This window comes from Anastrepha obliqua, chromosome 4 (genome assembly GCF_027943255.1).
Source record: "Anastrepha obliqua isolate idAnaObli1 chromosome 4, idAnaObli1_1.0, whole genome shotgun sequence".
NCBI classification, from domain to species: Eukaryota; Metazoa; Arthropoda; class Insecta; order Diptera; family Tephritidae; genus Anastrepha; species Anastrepha obliqua.
In genome coordinates, this window is record NC_072895.1 from 1006681 (window position 1) to 1026404 (window position 19724).

Below are 19724 nucleotides of genomic sequence, written 5' to 3' on the forward strand. Positions count from 1 at the left end.
TAGTTTGATGGTGAGTGTGTTACATTTGCAGTGGTGATCAAAGTAGTGAAAGTTAACGTGTTTTTGTTGTCAAAACATATGAAAATAAAAAAGGAGAAAATAAAAAAAAGAAAAAAGGAAAGAAAAAATAACGTTAAGATTGGACTGGCACAAATAAAAGTTCACAAAGTAGTGTTTAAAAAAAAAAGAATATAACCTAACTGCAATACCTAGTCCAAGTGAAGCATGTACACGTCAAGCGACTATTCGTATAAGAAAAAGGAAGGAGGAAAGAGACTGTAAATAATTTTTTCTATAAATTAAAAAATGCCAATGCCAATGAAGCAATACGAGAATGAGTATGAGTACCACATCCAATGATAAAAATACAAACAAATACACGTACACATATGTACATATGTGTATCGAATTCAAACTTATGATGAATTAAGGTGAAGACGGTAAAATACAAAATGCAAAAGCAGTATGAAAATATTTTAAAATATGATACATACATTTAATTTAAGATATTTTCATTTCGAAAGGATCCCCTACAAACGATAAAGAATCGCATAATGTTTAAAAGGCATTTCTAGTGAAATTGAAATGTTAAAGCGTAATTACTGTTTGGTTTCAACTACATACATACATATGTAAAAAGTTTACAAGCCACGCTTGCATTTGGTATGAAATAATGGAAGCGCTAAGATAAAATTAAGATTATTTCAAGATTTAAAAATACAAATTTAACAAAGATAACAGCTTAATAATTGCGACAAAAATTTAACGTACAGCTATAGGAAATATTAAAACAAATAAATATACATCTATATTTATTGTATGTTATCGCTCAGTTTGATATAAATTCTAGAATAACTCAATTTTCTCATAGCGTTTGTCCATGGCGTGAGAATTCATGTATATTTGTACATATATTCGTATGCATGCAAGGACCTTAGTACTTACATACACACACATTTACATGGGCATGTACATACACATGTATGCGTGCGCTTAAAAACTGTGATACCCATAAAATACAAGGTTGGCTTTTTAAAAGTGAAGTTGAACACTGTGTGCCATTAACTCTAACTGAAACATACTCGCACACATACATATATACACCCAGAGTACTCAAGACGAGCGGTTGGTACTTTGGTTGGAAGAACACACCTTCTCTTCGATTATTTCCTTATGCTTAAGACTTTATATGCAGATTTTAGGTAAGTGATTTACAATTTGTATATAAAGTTACAGATTTCAACAAAACCATTAATATTTTAAGAAGAGCTGATATCCTATGCAGTCCCTTCTCAGATCCACAAAGAGCTTTTTAGTATTTTTTATGTCAGCAGGACTTTAAATTAGTGTGTAGCATTTTAAGTGATGAAGCGACTCCAAAACTCCGTCTTTACAAACCTTAAGAAAAGAGAAATATATTAGTTCTGTAAAAAACAAAGTATTAATGCACAATACGAGAGTTTTAAAAAAAGAGCTTGACTCTTTATATCAGTCACGCGAAACTACATGGGAAACCATTTACTTCTACATATACGGTTAATGTTGGACTAAACACATTGTCTCCGTCTTAAGCTTCAAATGACATGAGGTTCACCTGAAAATATAGAAAAATATATTAGAAAAATAATTTCCTAATTTCGAATGGGTAGGCGTTGTTGAAAGTGGAGATAATTGATGATTTATAAGAATATGGAAAGAATGTAGGATGAGAAGTGGGAGTGGGCATGGAGAAAATCATACAAAAACGATATCCAGTTCAGCGCTTTAGTTTAGAACCCGTAAAAATCATACTCGTACGTTGCCACCCACATTTTAAACTTTATTTTCTCTTAATAAAACTTTATTTCAGTATTGAACTAATACTAATACAATATTTAAAAGTACACATACAATTTACACATGTACACGTAAATATGATACGTAATCAAGCTTATATCCTAAGAAAGAACTAATTAAGAAACTACCTATTTATCTATGGTGTACATACAAATCTGTGTATGCAAATTTTTGATTTCGGTACATATATTATTATTTTAATTGAAAATAAAAAGTCATACTTCAGATTAATTACAACTGCTTATTGCTTATAATGCATTTAAATATTTAGTGGTACTTTATTTTTGTATGTATATAAGAATATATGTATGTAAATTTTGTAAAAAATTTAAATAAAAGTGGAACAAGTTTAATGATTATACAACATCACAATCCTTCAAGGATCCGGTGCTCTTGGTTGTCCGCGTTAATTATTTTCAAAGTGACGTTTGTCCAAATTACATACATACTCATTCTCGTATGTTAACAATGATAAGTATACGAAAGTTTCACAATTGTTATAGTCAAGAAAAAGAAAAAAAAAAACCAACCAAATGTTACCTAACGGGGGAGAAAGTTCGCATTATCTGGTGTTTAAAAAGTGAGGTCAACCAAACAACGAATAATAATAATAATAATAAGACGTGCAAATCGATGGATGCAAATTAGTTCAGAGCAGATTCATTTTCGTTTTGTTATTATGCTTATAATACAATTAATATTAAATTGGACGCACCAAATTAAAGCTGTCCTATTGCCACAAAAACATTCATTTTCTAATGCTTACATATGTAAGCGTATTGATTTCAAATCAATACATAAAGCGTGTTTCGAATTGATTTTAAACGAATCCGTAAAGCCGAAATCGGACCGATTTCTAAATAATAAGTGAAACTGAAATCATCATAATAACATTCTGCAACTTTACTGTGCTCAACAATTCAAATGTAAATAAAAAATTAAATGAATTATCATCAGATTTTCGCCAATTAAAGATCAAATACAATACATACACAGATAGCACATTGCAGATTTCAGGTATGCATATACATACGTACATACATAAGTATTATATATGTATTTATGTGCATACATTATAGGATATTATTTCATAGAATTATGTACAGAAAAAAGTAAACCAAGTTTTTCCGAAACGGTAATTGTACTAGCAGCGTTTTTTCCAGCAACCCGAAGTTCTTTACATTGGAATCGTTGTTTATTTGCGACCGCGCTTACTTTCTAACGCCGGTTTATCGGGATGATGCTTTCGCACATGTACTCCTAGATTTCCACGTTGCTTTGCTTTGTACGAGCAGTGCGGGCAAGGGTGGCAGGGTTCTTTGCCGCCACATTCGACGTTTTCGTGTCGTCGCAAAGTAGATTTCCAACGGTATTTCTTGCCGCAATGACGGCACACATACTTGGACTCACCATCGTCAGGATGCATTGATGAATCGCTTAGGGATAGTTCATATGTGGTTGTTGTGGTGCCATCGATGCTTGCCGATCCTTCTTGTTTAATGGGCCGTGTAGTTAGTATAGTGTAACTCTTTGTGATGGTCGGTTGTTCATGAAGCGTAATGCCATCGGGAAGGATAGTAGCTTCAACGCTCGTAGTGGCATCATCCTGCTCCTGTAACTGTAATTGAGTATGATGCGTCTGCGGATGCATTTGATGTACTTGAGTTACTTGCAAATGCTGGACGTGATGATGATGATGGTGGACACCTTGCTGCGAGTCTTCATCGACACTTCCAACTTGGGTAGTAGGCGGGGCTGTAGATTGTATATGCTCCGTAATTTCGGTTGGTGCAAACCCTATGCCAATTTTAGTACCGTCTGGCAATTCAATATCGTCAATCTCGGCATATTTCACCAAATCACTGATGATGGCCGCAGAAGCTGATGGATTGTTTAGATCGATTTCGCTTATCTCATATTTAGTACCTTCGGTCAATTGTTGATGGTGTTGCGGCTCCACCTCATGTGTCTCCGCGATCTGTACACTGGCGGCGGTTGTACTCTGTGGAGTTATAATTTTTCCACGTGAATACTTAATTCGGGATGTAACTGGTTTTTGGTCAGCTATTTGTACATTCCGCAGACCCATCAAGTTGATTGTCTGGGTGTGTGGGGGATGTGTCGTCACGATGCTTTGTACTTGAGGATGTGATTGCAGTTGTTGTATTTGATGCTGTTGTTGGTGCTGCTGTTGGTCCAACCCATGACCATGTTGTTGATGATGTTGCGATGGATGCGGTTGCTGACTAAATTGATGCGGTTGAATAATCGTCGCTGCAGGCTGATGAGAAGCAATCGTTGTTGTCGCAGGTATAATCTTCTTTAAATTGATTAGCTCTATAGGAAAGTGGGGGTGAATGACATTAGAAATGGATTAAAATAAGCGCCAATTGAATGTAGAAAAAACATAGTATTTGTATATACATATAATGTGATGAAGAACATTTTCCTAACTGAAATAATAATAGTGTGGCGTGCAACTTTCAAAATTTAAGTCGAAATTCTTCCCTAATTTGTAGCGTACATCTACAATTTTTAACTACAGCAGAAATGCTGTCAAGAATTTTTTCATTGTCCTTTTCTATAATTTGGGTAGAGATCAGACCGAGGTTTTTCGAAAAACAAAATATACCAGGCGCGAAGACACTCGGTTAATACAGCTGCCACATTAAATATATTTTTATAGTTAATTACTTTGTGCATTAATAACTGTTTTAGTTGTATAGAGTTTATTGGTACATTTTAAATAACTCACCACATTCGGAGGAAGGTAGCTTTATTTGACTGGTGGTCAAAGTGGTCAGAGTAGGTTTGACATCGGTAATATGTTGCACATCGGTTATGTGGGCGTCGGCGTTAAGGTCAGCAACATTGGTTGCGACTGCTGGATCTTCATCTGTTGGGGCAATCTTCGCGGTCGTAATATTGCCTAACTTCTTCACATGCAACACGAATCCATCCTTGTTCTGAGTAATGACAATATCGTTGCTTTCCAGCAGACAATCATCGAGTTCAAACTCTTCCGGGGTGATATCCGTTTGTTCCGATTTGTCATGTTTCACTATCAATTCAATGCAACAAAAGTCGTTATTTTTTTAACATAATCTTTTATAAAAACTATAACTGTAGCATTAGAAGAATAAAATCGAAAACAAGCAAATCGTTCGCAATCAAAACAATTATGTATGTATGTATGTATGTATATGAGTAAATCGTTTTCAATTTTGCATACACTTAGCGATAACAAACGTATGAATAGTAAATAAGTATGTCCAATCTTAAGAGGTCTATGTATGTATGTAAATGATATGTTTACAAAAACAACTAACATCAAATTTATACGGCTGGTCCATTTGGTTTTGAACTGTTTTAGGCCAATGGCATTAAATGACACATTTCGATATTTTTGTAATTATTTATTTCCAAACGCTATAATATCACGACATAATTTCTCCTATCAAAAATTACAGTTTTCCATTTTCGTCAGCTGAAAATAAGAAATAATGTACAACAATCACGTCGTTGGAGGATCAGGACATACGTATAATTAAGTGCATTCTTGGCACTATGTTTTTATTCGGATGCACGTAAGTGTGCATATAAATTATTCAGGAAAAAGGCAGATTACATATATTGTAATTATTTCACGTTCGTTTGGTTAGATTACGCAATCCTCTGCGTTTGTTGACGAATAACCTTCTTCCGGATGCTGTGTTTTTATGTGCGTATTCAGGCTGTGCCTGTACCGAGTTACGTAAGGGCAATGCGGGCACCGTTCCGATGGCTTCTTTCCGCATTCGAACCTCAGATGACGCGACAAATTCTTTTTATATGCGTACATCTTTTCGCACTGTGGACATATATGCGGATCAGAAATTGTCGAATGTGTAAATGATTCCGCATCATGGATTAAATCGTCTGTTTCTTCAGTACAACCGTCACTATTTGGAGCTTTGATAGGCGTAATATAGCCTGTAGATCCATTTGAATGTCTGTGACGTTTCTTCAATATCTCTTGTCCAATGTTATTCAATGATGTCACGGATTTTATGGAAATTCCCCAATAATTATCTGTAAAAAGAAATGAGATACAAATAGGTCAGTAACGGTAAATGTGCTTCGGATCGTCTTAAATGTGTCACTAACAATAAAAAGTAATCAATAAAAAAAAATATATATAAAATTCGTTGTAAAAAATTATATTTATGTTGCATACTTTTTTCATGAAATTCACATTATTTTTTTTTTCAAGGCATCACTTTGCCACACAACACTTTTATTTATCTCGAACAGAAAACTATACCAAACCAATTATATTTCATGTAAGTAGGTAAATATCATGATTAGATGAGTATTACATACTGTAAAAAGTTTGTAAATCTACGTTATATGTCGATGCTCTTACTCATTAATATGTTTGTATACGCATATATAGATATGTGCATATGTATATGTATGTATGTAAATGTGGCGAAAATGTATTGAAAAAAAAAAAATGTTCGCGGCGAACCCAAATAAAGTTAACGGACAAAAAGCATTATATATGAGAATATGAGAAAACCTTTGTTTAATAGATTCTTACCATTTCTATTAGGTGATCAGGGCTTAGATGTGTTAACAGAACAAAACGTGAAGGGAATACCCATTGGGCATTGGAGTTGAAGTTGACAAACTGATTTAGGGAAATGATAAAAGTAACAGTCGCAGGTAGTACCGTCTACTGTTTGTTTACGATAGCAATTATTGGAATGGCAAAATATTGCACCTGCAATCCAATAAATGACCTGACTCTGGATTGGGGCTGGGACCCATCAATAAAAACACATTTGATTTGATATATTATATTTGAACATTTTATTAAGAAACAATCTCTTACTGAAATGTTTTTAAGTCGGATGATCTCGTCTGAAGTGCTTAAGAAGTGTTTCTTTTATGCCACATCCAAAGCCACACAAGTGACATTTAAATTTGTTCTGTAGTGGATCATTGCAGTTTTGACGTCCGAAACGCTGATAGGAGACAACTTCGCGCTTATCAGTTTGTTCAATAGCAACGAAATTCATCGCAGAAACTGATGTTGCCAAAGGAGATACGTGTTTGTGCTTTAAATCAGTTTGGAAACCAGCGTGGTTCAGGTTGCCAAATGATAAAGATTGCCTATTATGTGTCCCCTTTTTATCTACAATATCACAAACACTTCCCACGACACTAACAGGTTCAAGACACTTCGCAGTGTGCGAAGCGACATCAGCGGCCGGTTCATACTGTCTTGTGGCAATTTTATTATATTCAATCATATTGATATTCTCCACAGTTTGCGCACAAAAGATATACACGCTTCTTAGAGGTTCTGTTTCGAAGTGCGAATCTGTAATGGAACGGACGAGAAATCAGCTACATTGACCACATTCACTACCGCAAGCTCCCGCTCCCCTCTCTGTAACAGCTCATCTAAAAGAAGAAATGCATTTGAAGTGGTTTAAAATATGTATGTATCGTACATCGTCATGTTAGCTAGTAGTAATTGGTTAGTGATTTAAAGTAATATGTTTGGAGACATACACAATTGGTTGTGTGGCAGCATTCAATCTTTGTCTTTCGGTTTCGAAATAAAACACATCTTTTTGAGTTTTCGTTCATTACGTTCTTACCAATTTAAATATTTTATTCAATATTAACGGCATCTTCACTCATTAAACAAATTATGCTATATATAAACGCTTTAATATTCATAGTTTTCGGCTTATGTATTTATGTATATTTTTCTATTCTTATTTTTCGGCTATTGCAATGGATTAATTCCAAACGTAATTTTTAAATTTGTAAACATAAAAGAGTAACTTGTTCACAAAACAAACAAAAAACAACAACTGCTTACAACTTTTAACAAAAATAACAAATAACGAATAATTTTTTTTAATTGGCATTAGAATCTCAATATGGAATTGTAACTTAATTTTCAGCCTATGCGTAACATCTTAGTTGTTCTTTATATATGTATGTATGTATGTAAAATATTACAATTCGATCTGGAGAAAACTATAAATACAGGGTCCTTGTAGTTAAATATAGTCGCAGTATTATTACAGTATTAATATTTTTAGGTACTAACAAATATCATCATAAACGTTTAGTGTATGTATGTATATATAAATATCATGTTGCTCTTGCGGTTATTTTTGGCTACGCCACGTTTTTCTTAAACGAAATAACAGTTAAAGTTCTATTTTAAATTCCGCTTAACAGACGGGCAACTATTGCTATAATAAATATACCTATCTCTTGTATTGTATATGTATGTATGTATGCATCATTGTTAATAGATGTATGTATGTGTTTTCATTTTAAATCCTCTTGTAGATTTTACATTGTTTCTAATATTTCCTACAAAAAAACACGTTCGTTTCATTTCATTTTCTTAGTACATTATGTTCAATTATTTTAATATGGTCTAATGTGGTAATATGGCAAAAATGTTCGCTTCTTCAAGCTCACAAATAACTTTATATGTATAACAAGATTTATTTATATATTTCTCTTCTGCCTTGCGATGGCCAAACTTCATTAACAAGTTTTCTCTTATATATATGCATGTATATGCACACATATGTATGTATATATATATATATATATATATGTGTATATATATTTTTTTTTCTTTTTTTCCTAGCTTACTTGTATACATGTATTTATATATATGTATGTATATATAAATTTACACAATCTGAATATATGCATACATATATATAAACATATAAATTTATATACATCTTGTACATATATCTATGTATATGTATGCACTAAATATGTGTATACCTATGTATTTGGTTGCTTTCTTTGGAGTATATTTTGTTCATTTATTTGTATATAGTTTCAACTGTTCCAACAAGATTTCTAACTTAGTTGACGAATCGCTCATCATTATGCTAAAAAATAACAACAACAACAACAATTCGGTTTCAATTTCACACCCCCAGTATTAAAACAAACAGCTTAACGAGGCAAATATATCTATGTAGCATAAAAAAAATCACTTTGTAACAGAAAAATAAAAAAAGGTGCAAAAAGAAAAATAAAATTAAATAACATACAATACGTATTAACCTAAACTAGATAAGTATAGTATAGTATATATAATATTTTCAACAAAAAATTGAATAAAATATAAACTAAATAGCGTCAAAAAAGTGCAAATAGCTTTCAAAATTAATGTATGTATTGTACATACATACAAACATAACTAAATCCGTATGCAGTATACATATGTTATGTTATGTTACCTGTGGGTATATTGTGTAAATTTTAATGTCTAGTAGCGTAAAGTTCTACACTGCAAAATTTGTATGTTTAATCTCTTCGTGATAATCAAAAGTAAAAATAATAATGCACCTTTATGCACTTTTTCTACTCATTAACTTATTCTGCCTCTTGTCCGTCGCTTCACTACTCATAGTCATTCAAGCTTTGATTTTATTCGATCACATTGTATTTTTATTTTTCTTTTATTTTTTTCAAATCTAACCAGTGTTATCCCTTTTATTAAACAGTGAAATTCAACACTCAACACATTTCCTCAAATGTATTAGGCATGAAATTCCCTACCATACACTTTAACAACTTTTTTCATTAGCTCCGCTATTCATACACAAGTATGCATGTATACCAGTATTTGTTTCTTTGTTGTTTTTTATGTCATTGCTAAAATATGTAGTAATTTTTCTAGGTATACTTATAAGTATTTATGGATAAAAGAGAATAGCAGCAGGTTCCCGTATAACGATTTCAACAATTTATATAATCTTTTTTGTTTTTACTCTATAGTCGATTCTCTTACACTAAAAGTGTATTTTGCTAATACATTGACTAGATATTAGAATAAGTCACGCCTTAACGTCAAGACGTTACGTTTCCTTGTTTTCGGACTAATGTACAGACCCGTACACACAAAGGTACAATTTTAGAAAAAATTAAATTAAATTAATGTAGACTTTTCGATTAGCATAGAATATAGATTGCTTTGCATCAACAATAACTGTAAATTTTGCTATAAAAATAGAGGTGATGGGACCTGCCGAAATTAAACTTTTTTAAATAAAATTAGGCTATTTTCTTGGCACTTAAAGGTACATTCACTTTATATATTCAATAGATATGTATGTATGGGTGCAATCATCGCACACATACATGCATTACATAATTTCAGGATGTTTCTTTGAAAATAAACTCAAGCATAATTAGTTGCTGGTGCCAGTTGATTACATTTATGCATTACTTAAATTACTTAATTTTTTCTTTATTTAAGAGTATTAAATATTAGAAAATGAACAATTCTTAACATTTTGTAGACTACTTATGTTATATTATCAATGGTAGTACGGCGATGACGGTACTATGGCACATACAACATTGTAAGGTTCAGATGTATACCTCATTCCATCCAGAACGTGGTATGCCCCTGGAAATATTTCATTCCGTCAAATCGGGGGAACTAGAGTTTAGCCATTGATTCTTATGGCAGAAGTTTTTTTCATCTTTCCATCTTACTGTAATTAATTTTGGCATCACTTTTTCTATATTCCTATTGCTCTATATTAAACTCCCCGACTTCAACCTATTCAAATAACTGAATGCAGCGTGTCCCACCTACTAAAACGAAAATTCCTTACACAATTCAGAACTAATTCTTTTTCAGTTACAGGTTACAGGTGTTTAACAAAATATATTAAAAAAAGTTCAATCAACAAGGTACTGAATGAAGCCTCCTTTATAAGTATGTGTGTATGTATGAATATTTATATGTTAAAATAAATCTTCTATAAGGTTACAATTTTGAATATGTTTGGTAAACCTAATCCATGCCACCACAGCACTCAATTTCCTTGTTCTCCGCGATTCTTTAAGACTTAGTGGGATAGCCAAGATGATTCTTACTCGTAGGTTTCCTCGTATAATGGGAACAAAATGCCCATCGCATAACTTAGCAACCAGACGAACATACTGAGTTATTAATACATACATAGGCATATATGTATATATAATATTTAGTATGTTTATATGCACGGCTGAGTATTTCCGCGTCCTAAAATAAAGTCCAAATGTATTGGAAGGGATGAACTTAATTAATAAGAATTGAGGTTAGATTAAAATATAGAGTCGTTCTGTGGATCTCAGTCCGTTTAGCGCTCGGAAATTACATTATAGAAAAAACATTGTTTTAAACACATCAATAACTTCTAATGTACAAATTAGTTCATGGGTAATTCATTTCTAATCCTATGGGTTGGCTATAATGGCACTAGTAGCAGTTAAGTTTCCTATTTCATATTAGTGTTTATTTATTCGTTAATTACTCGTTTTATTTATTTGTATATTAATGTAAGTCCAATATATTTCTGCTTGGTTATGCCTGCATATAATACGCACAAACTCAACGAAAGTTAACGGGAGGAAGAACAATAACATTTACTTTTCGATTCTGTTCCGAGTGTCAAATTGGTTTGATGTGTTTAACCAACTTGTAACAGATGGAAAAGTAGCTAGAACATAATAATGACGTGTAAAAGGTGGTGAATTGTCCCGGTATTTTTTGCCAAACAAAAACTCTTTTGAATTCAGCATTGCAAGGCAAGGTGAGTAAATATTTGCGTTCTTACTGGACCAAAATAAAATGTAGCTAATGCACGAGTATGTGTACACATTGGCATACACAATCATACCTTTATTGAGTCCGATGTTGAAGGCTATGTACATACATACATAAATACCACATCTAAGCACTTTGGCGGTTGTGGTGGTGTTCGTTTTAGTTACTTTTGCGAAATGAAGAATGAGATTCAAGAAACAAGTCAAGATTATCATAGAAAGTAACAAATTTACACAAACATGCTTTTTTAAAATGCACGGGGGTGTGGTGTGCAGGTATTTTAAGGGAGTTCTTTGTACGGTTCTTTGTTGCTGTAATGCCATGCCAATAATGTTGCATGTTTAGTGTGTGAGCTGGGTGGAACATCCCTGAATGGGATTAAAAGGAAAGAAACATGGTCCACTGCCCGTTTTTTGAAAACTTTTTAGAAAACTAAAGAAACTATAGAAACATTCGTATTCTTAATCTTTTTTGGCAAATGAAAAGTGATAATTTGTCCTGTAATATGTATAGTTTGCATATACAAATATATACGTATGTATATTTGTATGTAACAGAAAACAGATTGGAGTCATGCGGATAAGAGACGGGGGCTCGTTTACATTTGTTTTCTACGCAATTAAGCGCGAATGTTTACTTTTTCAGGATTGGTAATTACATGTAATCTTCTTGGTATCTTTTTGGTTAATTCGTTAATTTTACATCCATATTTCGATAAGAAGTTTGTGGGGTATATAGGATGGCAGGAGTAGTCAAAGTCTCAAGAAGTTGTTTGAGTAGTTAATACTTATTTAAAAGAGTATCTGTTCCTGCGATTTTTCGGAAACATTTGTTCACTACATACAGTTCAAATCATTCACGTTAATACGTAGCTTCTGGTGTTCGAGAAATTGGCCATCGTTTCAAAATCGGGGATAAAAGTGGCAACGGGAATACCAATCTACATACATACATATCTATGTAACAATAATTGATAGTTTTGTTGTTTTGCTCACTCGCTTGACCCATCAATATATGTATGTATATAGTACTATATAACTCGTCTAAAACTTATCTATATACTCGCATGTAATTGTGTTCGTCTTTAAAGATTCTGATTTTCTTCTGATATTTGTGTTTCATATAAAGTTGTATATATATGTGTGTGTGAGTGTATATATATAAAATAACAATAGATTTGCTATAAACACATGTATACATGAATACATATGCATTTATGTATCGCATATTTAGATATTTATATATATACATATATATATCCATATGCATATACATATATATATGCATATGTAGGTATGTACATATTTGGCAACAAATAAACACAGCAAGTTTCTCAACTCATTACACTTCTCATTTAAACATTTTTTTGCTTGACTTTTCTTAATTCCAATAAAAACATTTACCTAAAAGGGTTTTATTTCGTTTTTAGCGCATTTTGCTTTTATACTCTTATTTAAGTTACGTGTTGTTTGGTTAGTTTGACTAAATTTGTTACTTTTGTTGTTTGAACCCTAAGTTTCTCTTTTATTATTATTATGTGTACTTGCATTCCCAATTTAATATTATTTCTACTATTATTGTATTAATGCAACAACAACACCTCTTTTGCGCATTAAATACAATTTCACCTAATTATACTTATATGTACACACATATGTATTTGTATATGTATGTATATAAATCTGATACTTGTTTCAACACTTCTTCATGCAATACAATAAGTATTTTTTATATAAGTAAATACATGCATACATATGTACGTGTACATATATAGAATCAACTTAATTTGAATATTTGTTCTAAATTACTTTAATATCATCAAATATTTTATCTAAATAAATGATGTGGCATCCAATAAATTCGTTTTGTTGTTGGTTTTTGTTTTTATTCCCCTTTGTATCAAATTGTTTAAAAACATGGGTACTATCGTGTCCCCATCTACCCTACAATCATATTGTTTGCTACGTTTTTTTGTTTGTTGTTACTTTTAGTATTGCATACTTCAAATATGTAAGCATTCTTACGATTCACATACTTTTTTCCTTATCAATTGCATTGATGATGAGGTTGAGGCTAAAATCCTACGAGTACCTAATGTCTGTAGGTAAACCTTTCGCATTGTATACATAAGTGCGTGTGTTGTGTTGGGCTTACATATTTCGAATACATATTTCAACTATACTTTGTTGTTGGTGTTACACATGTTGTCGTAATAGATGCACTAGCTCTATTTGATTTTAAAGAAAACATTATCTCATAAGTAGTACTTGACACAAACACCGGATTCCAGGTGTCGCTTTAGGTGGGAGCTTTGTGAAAATGCTTTACCGCACATGAGGCAGCGAAATTTTTTCTGTCCACCACATTCATATCTGGAACAACATAACATAAAAACAATCATCGGAATTTTATCGAAAGAAAGCATATTCGGAAAGTTAATATTGTATTTTGTATGCGATTGATGCTATCTTATTCTTAGTCTAATGATTTGAGTGAAAATGTATTCCTTTATACTTCTTATTAATAATTTTCCATACCAGCGCACATTCATCAGCTTAAGGTGTGTGCGCCAACACATAGAAAGTCTGCTAGCACAAATCGTAACCTCGCCTCCTAGGGGCCCGACCAACCAACTTGCTACCAACACCCCGGTAATAACTAAGGAATATGTGTTGAAAAGCGTCATTGCGTCATATGTATCTGCATAAGGGGAATTTATAAATTGATCCTTATTCCAAGAACTTCAAGCCCTCCCTCTCCCAATAGGTATTGTCTACTATGCGTGCATAATTCAGCAAATTATGAAGAAGGCTTTCCATTTACAACAGCGATATTGAAACTATCGACCACAGTTTAAGAACCTGAGATCTTTGCAGGAAGCCTTACTACGACAAATAATGTAGGACTAAATTGGTTGGCTTTGAAAAATGGCAAAGAAAATCAGTAACAGCTGCTCATGAGAGTATTTTCAATGCCTTTGATAAGCGTCTTGCGTTTGTCTTATTTGCTATGGCTGTCAGAATTTTCTGATCCTTTATTTGCCTACAAAGTAGCAGTTTTGAGTTGCTAACATGAATACCGATTTTTATTAAAATAAGGTAATATAATTCCAAAAAGTAAATCGATTTGATTTAATACAACAGATTCGACCAAGTGAACAGATTCGCTGAAGTGATTGTTCTTAGCCCGATATAAATCCGGGTCCTTCCAGTTACGTAGAACCGACTGACATGGAAACGCCAGGACCTCCTAGGTAATGGTGTACGTAATATCCCTACGAGCTTAAAGTGGGACAAATTTTAAATATAAATATAGAGGAATATATTTAAATGATCTCTTCAAATTTAAACGAGTTTAAAGCCTGAGAAAACCGCACTAGCTAAACAAATATTCATTGCCGTTTCGAACATTTTGAGCAAAGGGTTTGTGATTTGCGTGCTACTTACTGTTACTTATGTAGAATCAATATTGAACATTTTTTTATAACTGCAGGAATATTTCACAACCCGTGGGATTTATAATTGGACAAGCAAAAAATTTGAATCGTCTGCTCACCTGATATGTCTTTGAAGTGAACTTGCATCCTTGTAGCTCTTAAGACAATTAAATCTTGGGCATTGATAACGTCCATCCGGATTAATAAATTTAAATAAGTCCGAAAATTTTAACTCATACCAGTAGTCACGTATTAGAGCCTGTTGGGGTGGTGGCGGTGTTTGGCTAGATGCCGTTGACGAACTGGTCGTGCAGCCTTTATAAATAACAAGAAAAATGGTTTATTGTGTTAAAGCGTTGCAAAAACGTAATATCTACGTATGTAAGTATTCTATAAATATTATGTATGGCACGGCAAGTGGAGTCTTTGAAAATTGTATTTATTTTCCATTGTATTCGAACGTATATATGGTATTTGTTTGTATTTAAGAAAGAATCCTTAAGCAATTTACCGACTTCTTTTAAACATTAGTTTGTTTCTTGATTTTTTGATTAGCGAAAAAGCAAGTTCAAGCATTGCATTGTTACGAAATGTCAAACAAAAAATATGCACCAACAAACGAAACGAACGAGTAATTTTCATTAATATATTATATTAACATATTAAATTATAGTTTTTCGATTCTATGTTTACATGTGTGTGAATGTATGTATGTATGGATATAAACATGTAAGTATATCGATTAAGAAATAATGAAATATTTACAATTACGTTTTTAGGAGTCTAAACAGCCTAGACAGTTGGATGTGTGTGTGAGCAAACGTGACATACAGGCTGGTTGGTGTCTGTCTAGCTTCGGTGTTGAGTGCGAAAGGATATCCGTTCGAACTAGCATTAGATGATGGCGTTGTGAAAATGGCTGTGTTGGTGGATTGAATTCTGGTGTTATTGTTGTTCTTGTTGGTAGTACTGATGATGGTGGTAGTGGTAGTAATGGTGGTTGTGACAAATGATGAGATTCTCTTTCATAGCATACGCATACATACTCGTATATGTATGTACATACATATGCATGTTAGGAACAATTCTTTGTGATGATGAATTTGCGATTATGCGTAACAGATGATTTGCATTCAATATATGTATGTATGTTTTTAGTCCTGACTGCCTCTGGCTTCCTGCTTGCCCATTCACTGTACTATTCTCTCTCTCTCTTTCTCTCTGCCTCTCTTTTTCTCACCCTCTGATTTCCCTTTCACAACGATTTTCATAACCTGCAAAAGTCTCTTCAAAAAGAAGCTTTCAAGATTTGTTAATTGTATTAAAATGAATAATTCTACAATAGTTTGGTTCTTCGTTTGTATACTAAGTACGAGTATGTGTGTGTGAACACTGAGCAGGTCGAAAAGCAAAAGTACAACTTTTTGTTAGGACATTCAATTTTTTATTCAAGTATAAAAATATAGTTTATCGTATAAAAATAGTATTTATCATCCGAATAAGTTTGTATATGTATAGGGTATATATAAATAAGTTGGCAAGTATAAATACGGATATTATTTGTTAAATTATATGTTAGCATGTACATATGTACATATATATGCATGAATGTAGGCTTGGCGAATATTAAATATAATACATGGTGTAGGGTATAAGTATGTATATACCTTGCCTTACATATACGGATATAGTAGTTAGTAGTTAGCTTCACGTGATTTTTTTAAGATAAAACATTTGTAAATACCTAAGTACGTTACTCGTTAGTTGGAATCAACTATAGCCTATTGTACATCTCCATACTTACATCTCTGTTGTATGTACATATGTAATATTTTAATTCTTAATTCTGCGTTGTAACTAATTTTTGGTATTAGTGTGGTCTTAGGTCTTAGGTATACGTTTCACGTTCCATTAAAAATAGGTTAGTGAAAAAAACTTATGTTCTACATGCTATGTCTGTATGTATGTTGTTTGTAGGTATTTCTGTTTGTATAATAGTTTGTTTTGTTGCTTTCATTGTACTTTTGTCATAATATTTGAATTTTTTGATAATTCATAAAGGATCCGAGGTTATCAAATTTACCTATTTTTAAATATTTATAATTTGTTAGCACAAGCGTAGACAAAAATTATAGGATATTTTATACGCCTGAGATAATCGCATTCCTATTACTACGTTACTATCGGAAGGATATGGACAAAGTGTTTGGACAAGCCAGTCCACTTTGTTTTTTTTTTCGACAGGAACTAATTTTGGCTGGTTTCTTATGTGCCAGATAATCTAACAACTAATCGCTCAATTACTAAGTATTTAACACAGTAACAAGCCTAATCAGATTACTAATTAAATTTGACTCTTATTTATGCTGTATCTTTTATTGTAATGGAATTGAAGAATTTATGTTAACCTGCCCCATTTTATCAGAAAATTTAATAGTTATTTCTACTGGTGGTCGACCGACTCAAGCCATGAAAAACCTTCTGATAAAAACTATCTGCCTTTTTAAGTGGCATAAAACTGAAATGGTCTACATTTGTGGAACAATAACAGGAACTCGCAAATTGATAAAGAAAGTCGGTCTAAACATTCCTTTACTAAATTTATATATACCTATTAAGATACTTCACTCTCAAGTGAATAAACCGGTACTAAAGTGTTTCATATTTTAAGACTTTCGTGAGCTTAACGTGAACTGGACCGATTTGAAAATACTACCAAAAACCTCATTTTATAGAAATAAATTTAGTTTTTCCCAAAAAATTACCTCAGATGATAGAAGAATGTAAAATTAAAAGATCTGCTAAAGAATGTTTACAAATTTTATAAGCGGAGATTTTGTATGCTATTTTTGACTTTTGTGGAAGATAGACTTAAGGAAAATTTGAACAAATTAGCCAAACCTCAACCGATTTTTCTTCTGAGGTATCATTGGAAAGGTATTTATTATAATTGGCGCTTGCCCCCTCTGTGAGCGTTTGGTCGAGCTCCACTTCCTATTTGTGGCAGATATTTTTTATGAGAAGCTTTTTCGTCGCTATTAGAAAAACTCTTTTCTATCATCTTGGAATGGTAGTAGCGCACAAACGCTTCGGCTACGGCGACCGCCAAGGGTAAAGGTATTTACTTATCCAATATTTTTCGCAAATATCAGCACGCTTCCGTTCCGTTGTTATGTTGATACAATCTTTAAACATTTTTTGCATTTACAGTTGTGTTTTGGAAAGCGTGAACTTCTATGCCGAAAGATTTTTTTTTCAGAAAACCTCAAATCAAGCAAGATAACATATTTAAGACATCTATTTCTTTTCTTTAGCCAACAATTGAAAGTCTCCAACCATTTTTCAGAGCACATTATGCTCATATCTGTATCAATGGAACTAACCATGTCATAGTGACTATAAATAGAAAGTAAAAAAGAGGATGTAGTAATATTCCATTGGAACCAGATGATTTCAATTGCACAGGATCCAGTTGCGTTTTATTGAAAAAAAAAACTAAATTAAAAACAGACAAGTTTTATTTCCTATATAAATAGCGGGCACATCCTTTGTTAGATGTTTGCCCAAGCTTTTCCTCCAATTTGTAGTCTTGCTTTATGTGCTTCTATAAGGAAAACATCTACAGCTTCATACAGCCTCCGAGCGCAGATGGTCTTTATGAAAAGCTTTTTGACAGCCGTTCAGCCGATAGGGCGTTTACCCTTGCCTGTCGAGCAGCACACTGTCGGAAATCGTGTACAGTTTTCCAACAATTACATACAATATGAATTTATATACTTTCGAATCAACAGAAATATTGTGAACTAAGCGACGAATTCGTTATTCGAATACTTTCGTGCTAAATACAAATGTTCTACTGATTTGCGCATAACTTCTTTGATTTTTAATACTTGATCTTTACGTATCTGTATGTATATTACATATAGTATGATTTTCAAATTTATTTTGAATATATTGAAATGATGCCCCAGAACTTCACGCCGAATGTTGGCAAATTTTATAGCTGAATAAAGCGTTGAAAGCCAAAAAACCGTTAAAGTTTGGTTTGGGAGTTCTACATTTCTGTGACGAATAGTTTTTTCCAAATATTTGCTTAATAAAAATACACCCCCCATTCGCATATTTACACTTAGTAACTGCAACTACACAACAGTGTATATTAAATCGGAGAATATACCTTCAAATGTATGTATAGTATAAGCGGCTAGTTGGCTATTCAGAAAATACAGTTTCAAATAGCGAACAACTCCTGAAAATATGAAATAATCTCATAAAGTCTTGAATGCTAGCCTACTAAAGTATTGTAAGTATGTAAGTAAGAACGCGACACTTGAAGTACATGACTAGATTAGTCCGAGCTATACGCATTACTTAATAACTAAAAGATCTCAGCTTAAAACTCTTAACTCTTTATTTGAGATGCTTCTAAAGCTCAAAATCTAATTTTTTTATTTTTTTTGGACAATTCCCCTCCTGTGAGTTACAAACCGTACTGTAGTAATACATATACGTTACCTAATTTTTATGAACTGAACTGTGGAATGAATAATTAATTTTTATACCTAACTAGGAATGTATATGAGACCAGCTTACCCCTATAAAAAGCTTAATAATGCATAGAAGCGTTCCTCCATTCATATGTTAAGTTATAGCTTTACATTAAAAAACATACATTTAACCTCTGAACTAAATCTAATAAAAGCTGATTCCTGTTATTGGATTTATAAAAACGTTAGAAATGTTATTAATGAAAATACTTATATTAAAAAAATATGTAGCATTGAAAACCACTTTTTTTGTTAATTAATA

The 19724-nt window shown here is 32.5% G+C and overlaps 1 protein-coding gene across 5 annotated transcripts in view; it reads right to left on the reverse strand.

The window, feature by feature from the left end:
- Positions 1–19724, reverse strand: part of LOC129243467 (longitudinals lacking protein, isoforms F/I/K/T) — a 98219-nt gene that overhangs the window by 26053 nt on the left and 52442 nt on the right. The window contains exons 6-8 of one of the 5 annotated variants that reach the window (XM_054880506.1): positions 4592–4897; positions 3506–4173; positions 2159–3454 (exon numbers count right to left, since the gene is read on the reverse strand). The exons of 3 other annotated variants lie outside the window; for them this stretch is intronic. In XM_054880506.1, the coding sequence (XP_054736481.1) occupies positions 3032–3454; positions 3506–4173; positions 4592–4897 (1397 nt within the window). In that variant the 3' untranslated portion in view covers positions 2159–3031. Of the gene's footprint in view, positions 1–2158; positions 4174–4591; positions 4898–19724 lie in introns of those variants that run through there. One more of the 5 variants, XM_054880505.1, reaches the window with a different exon arrangement.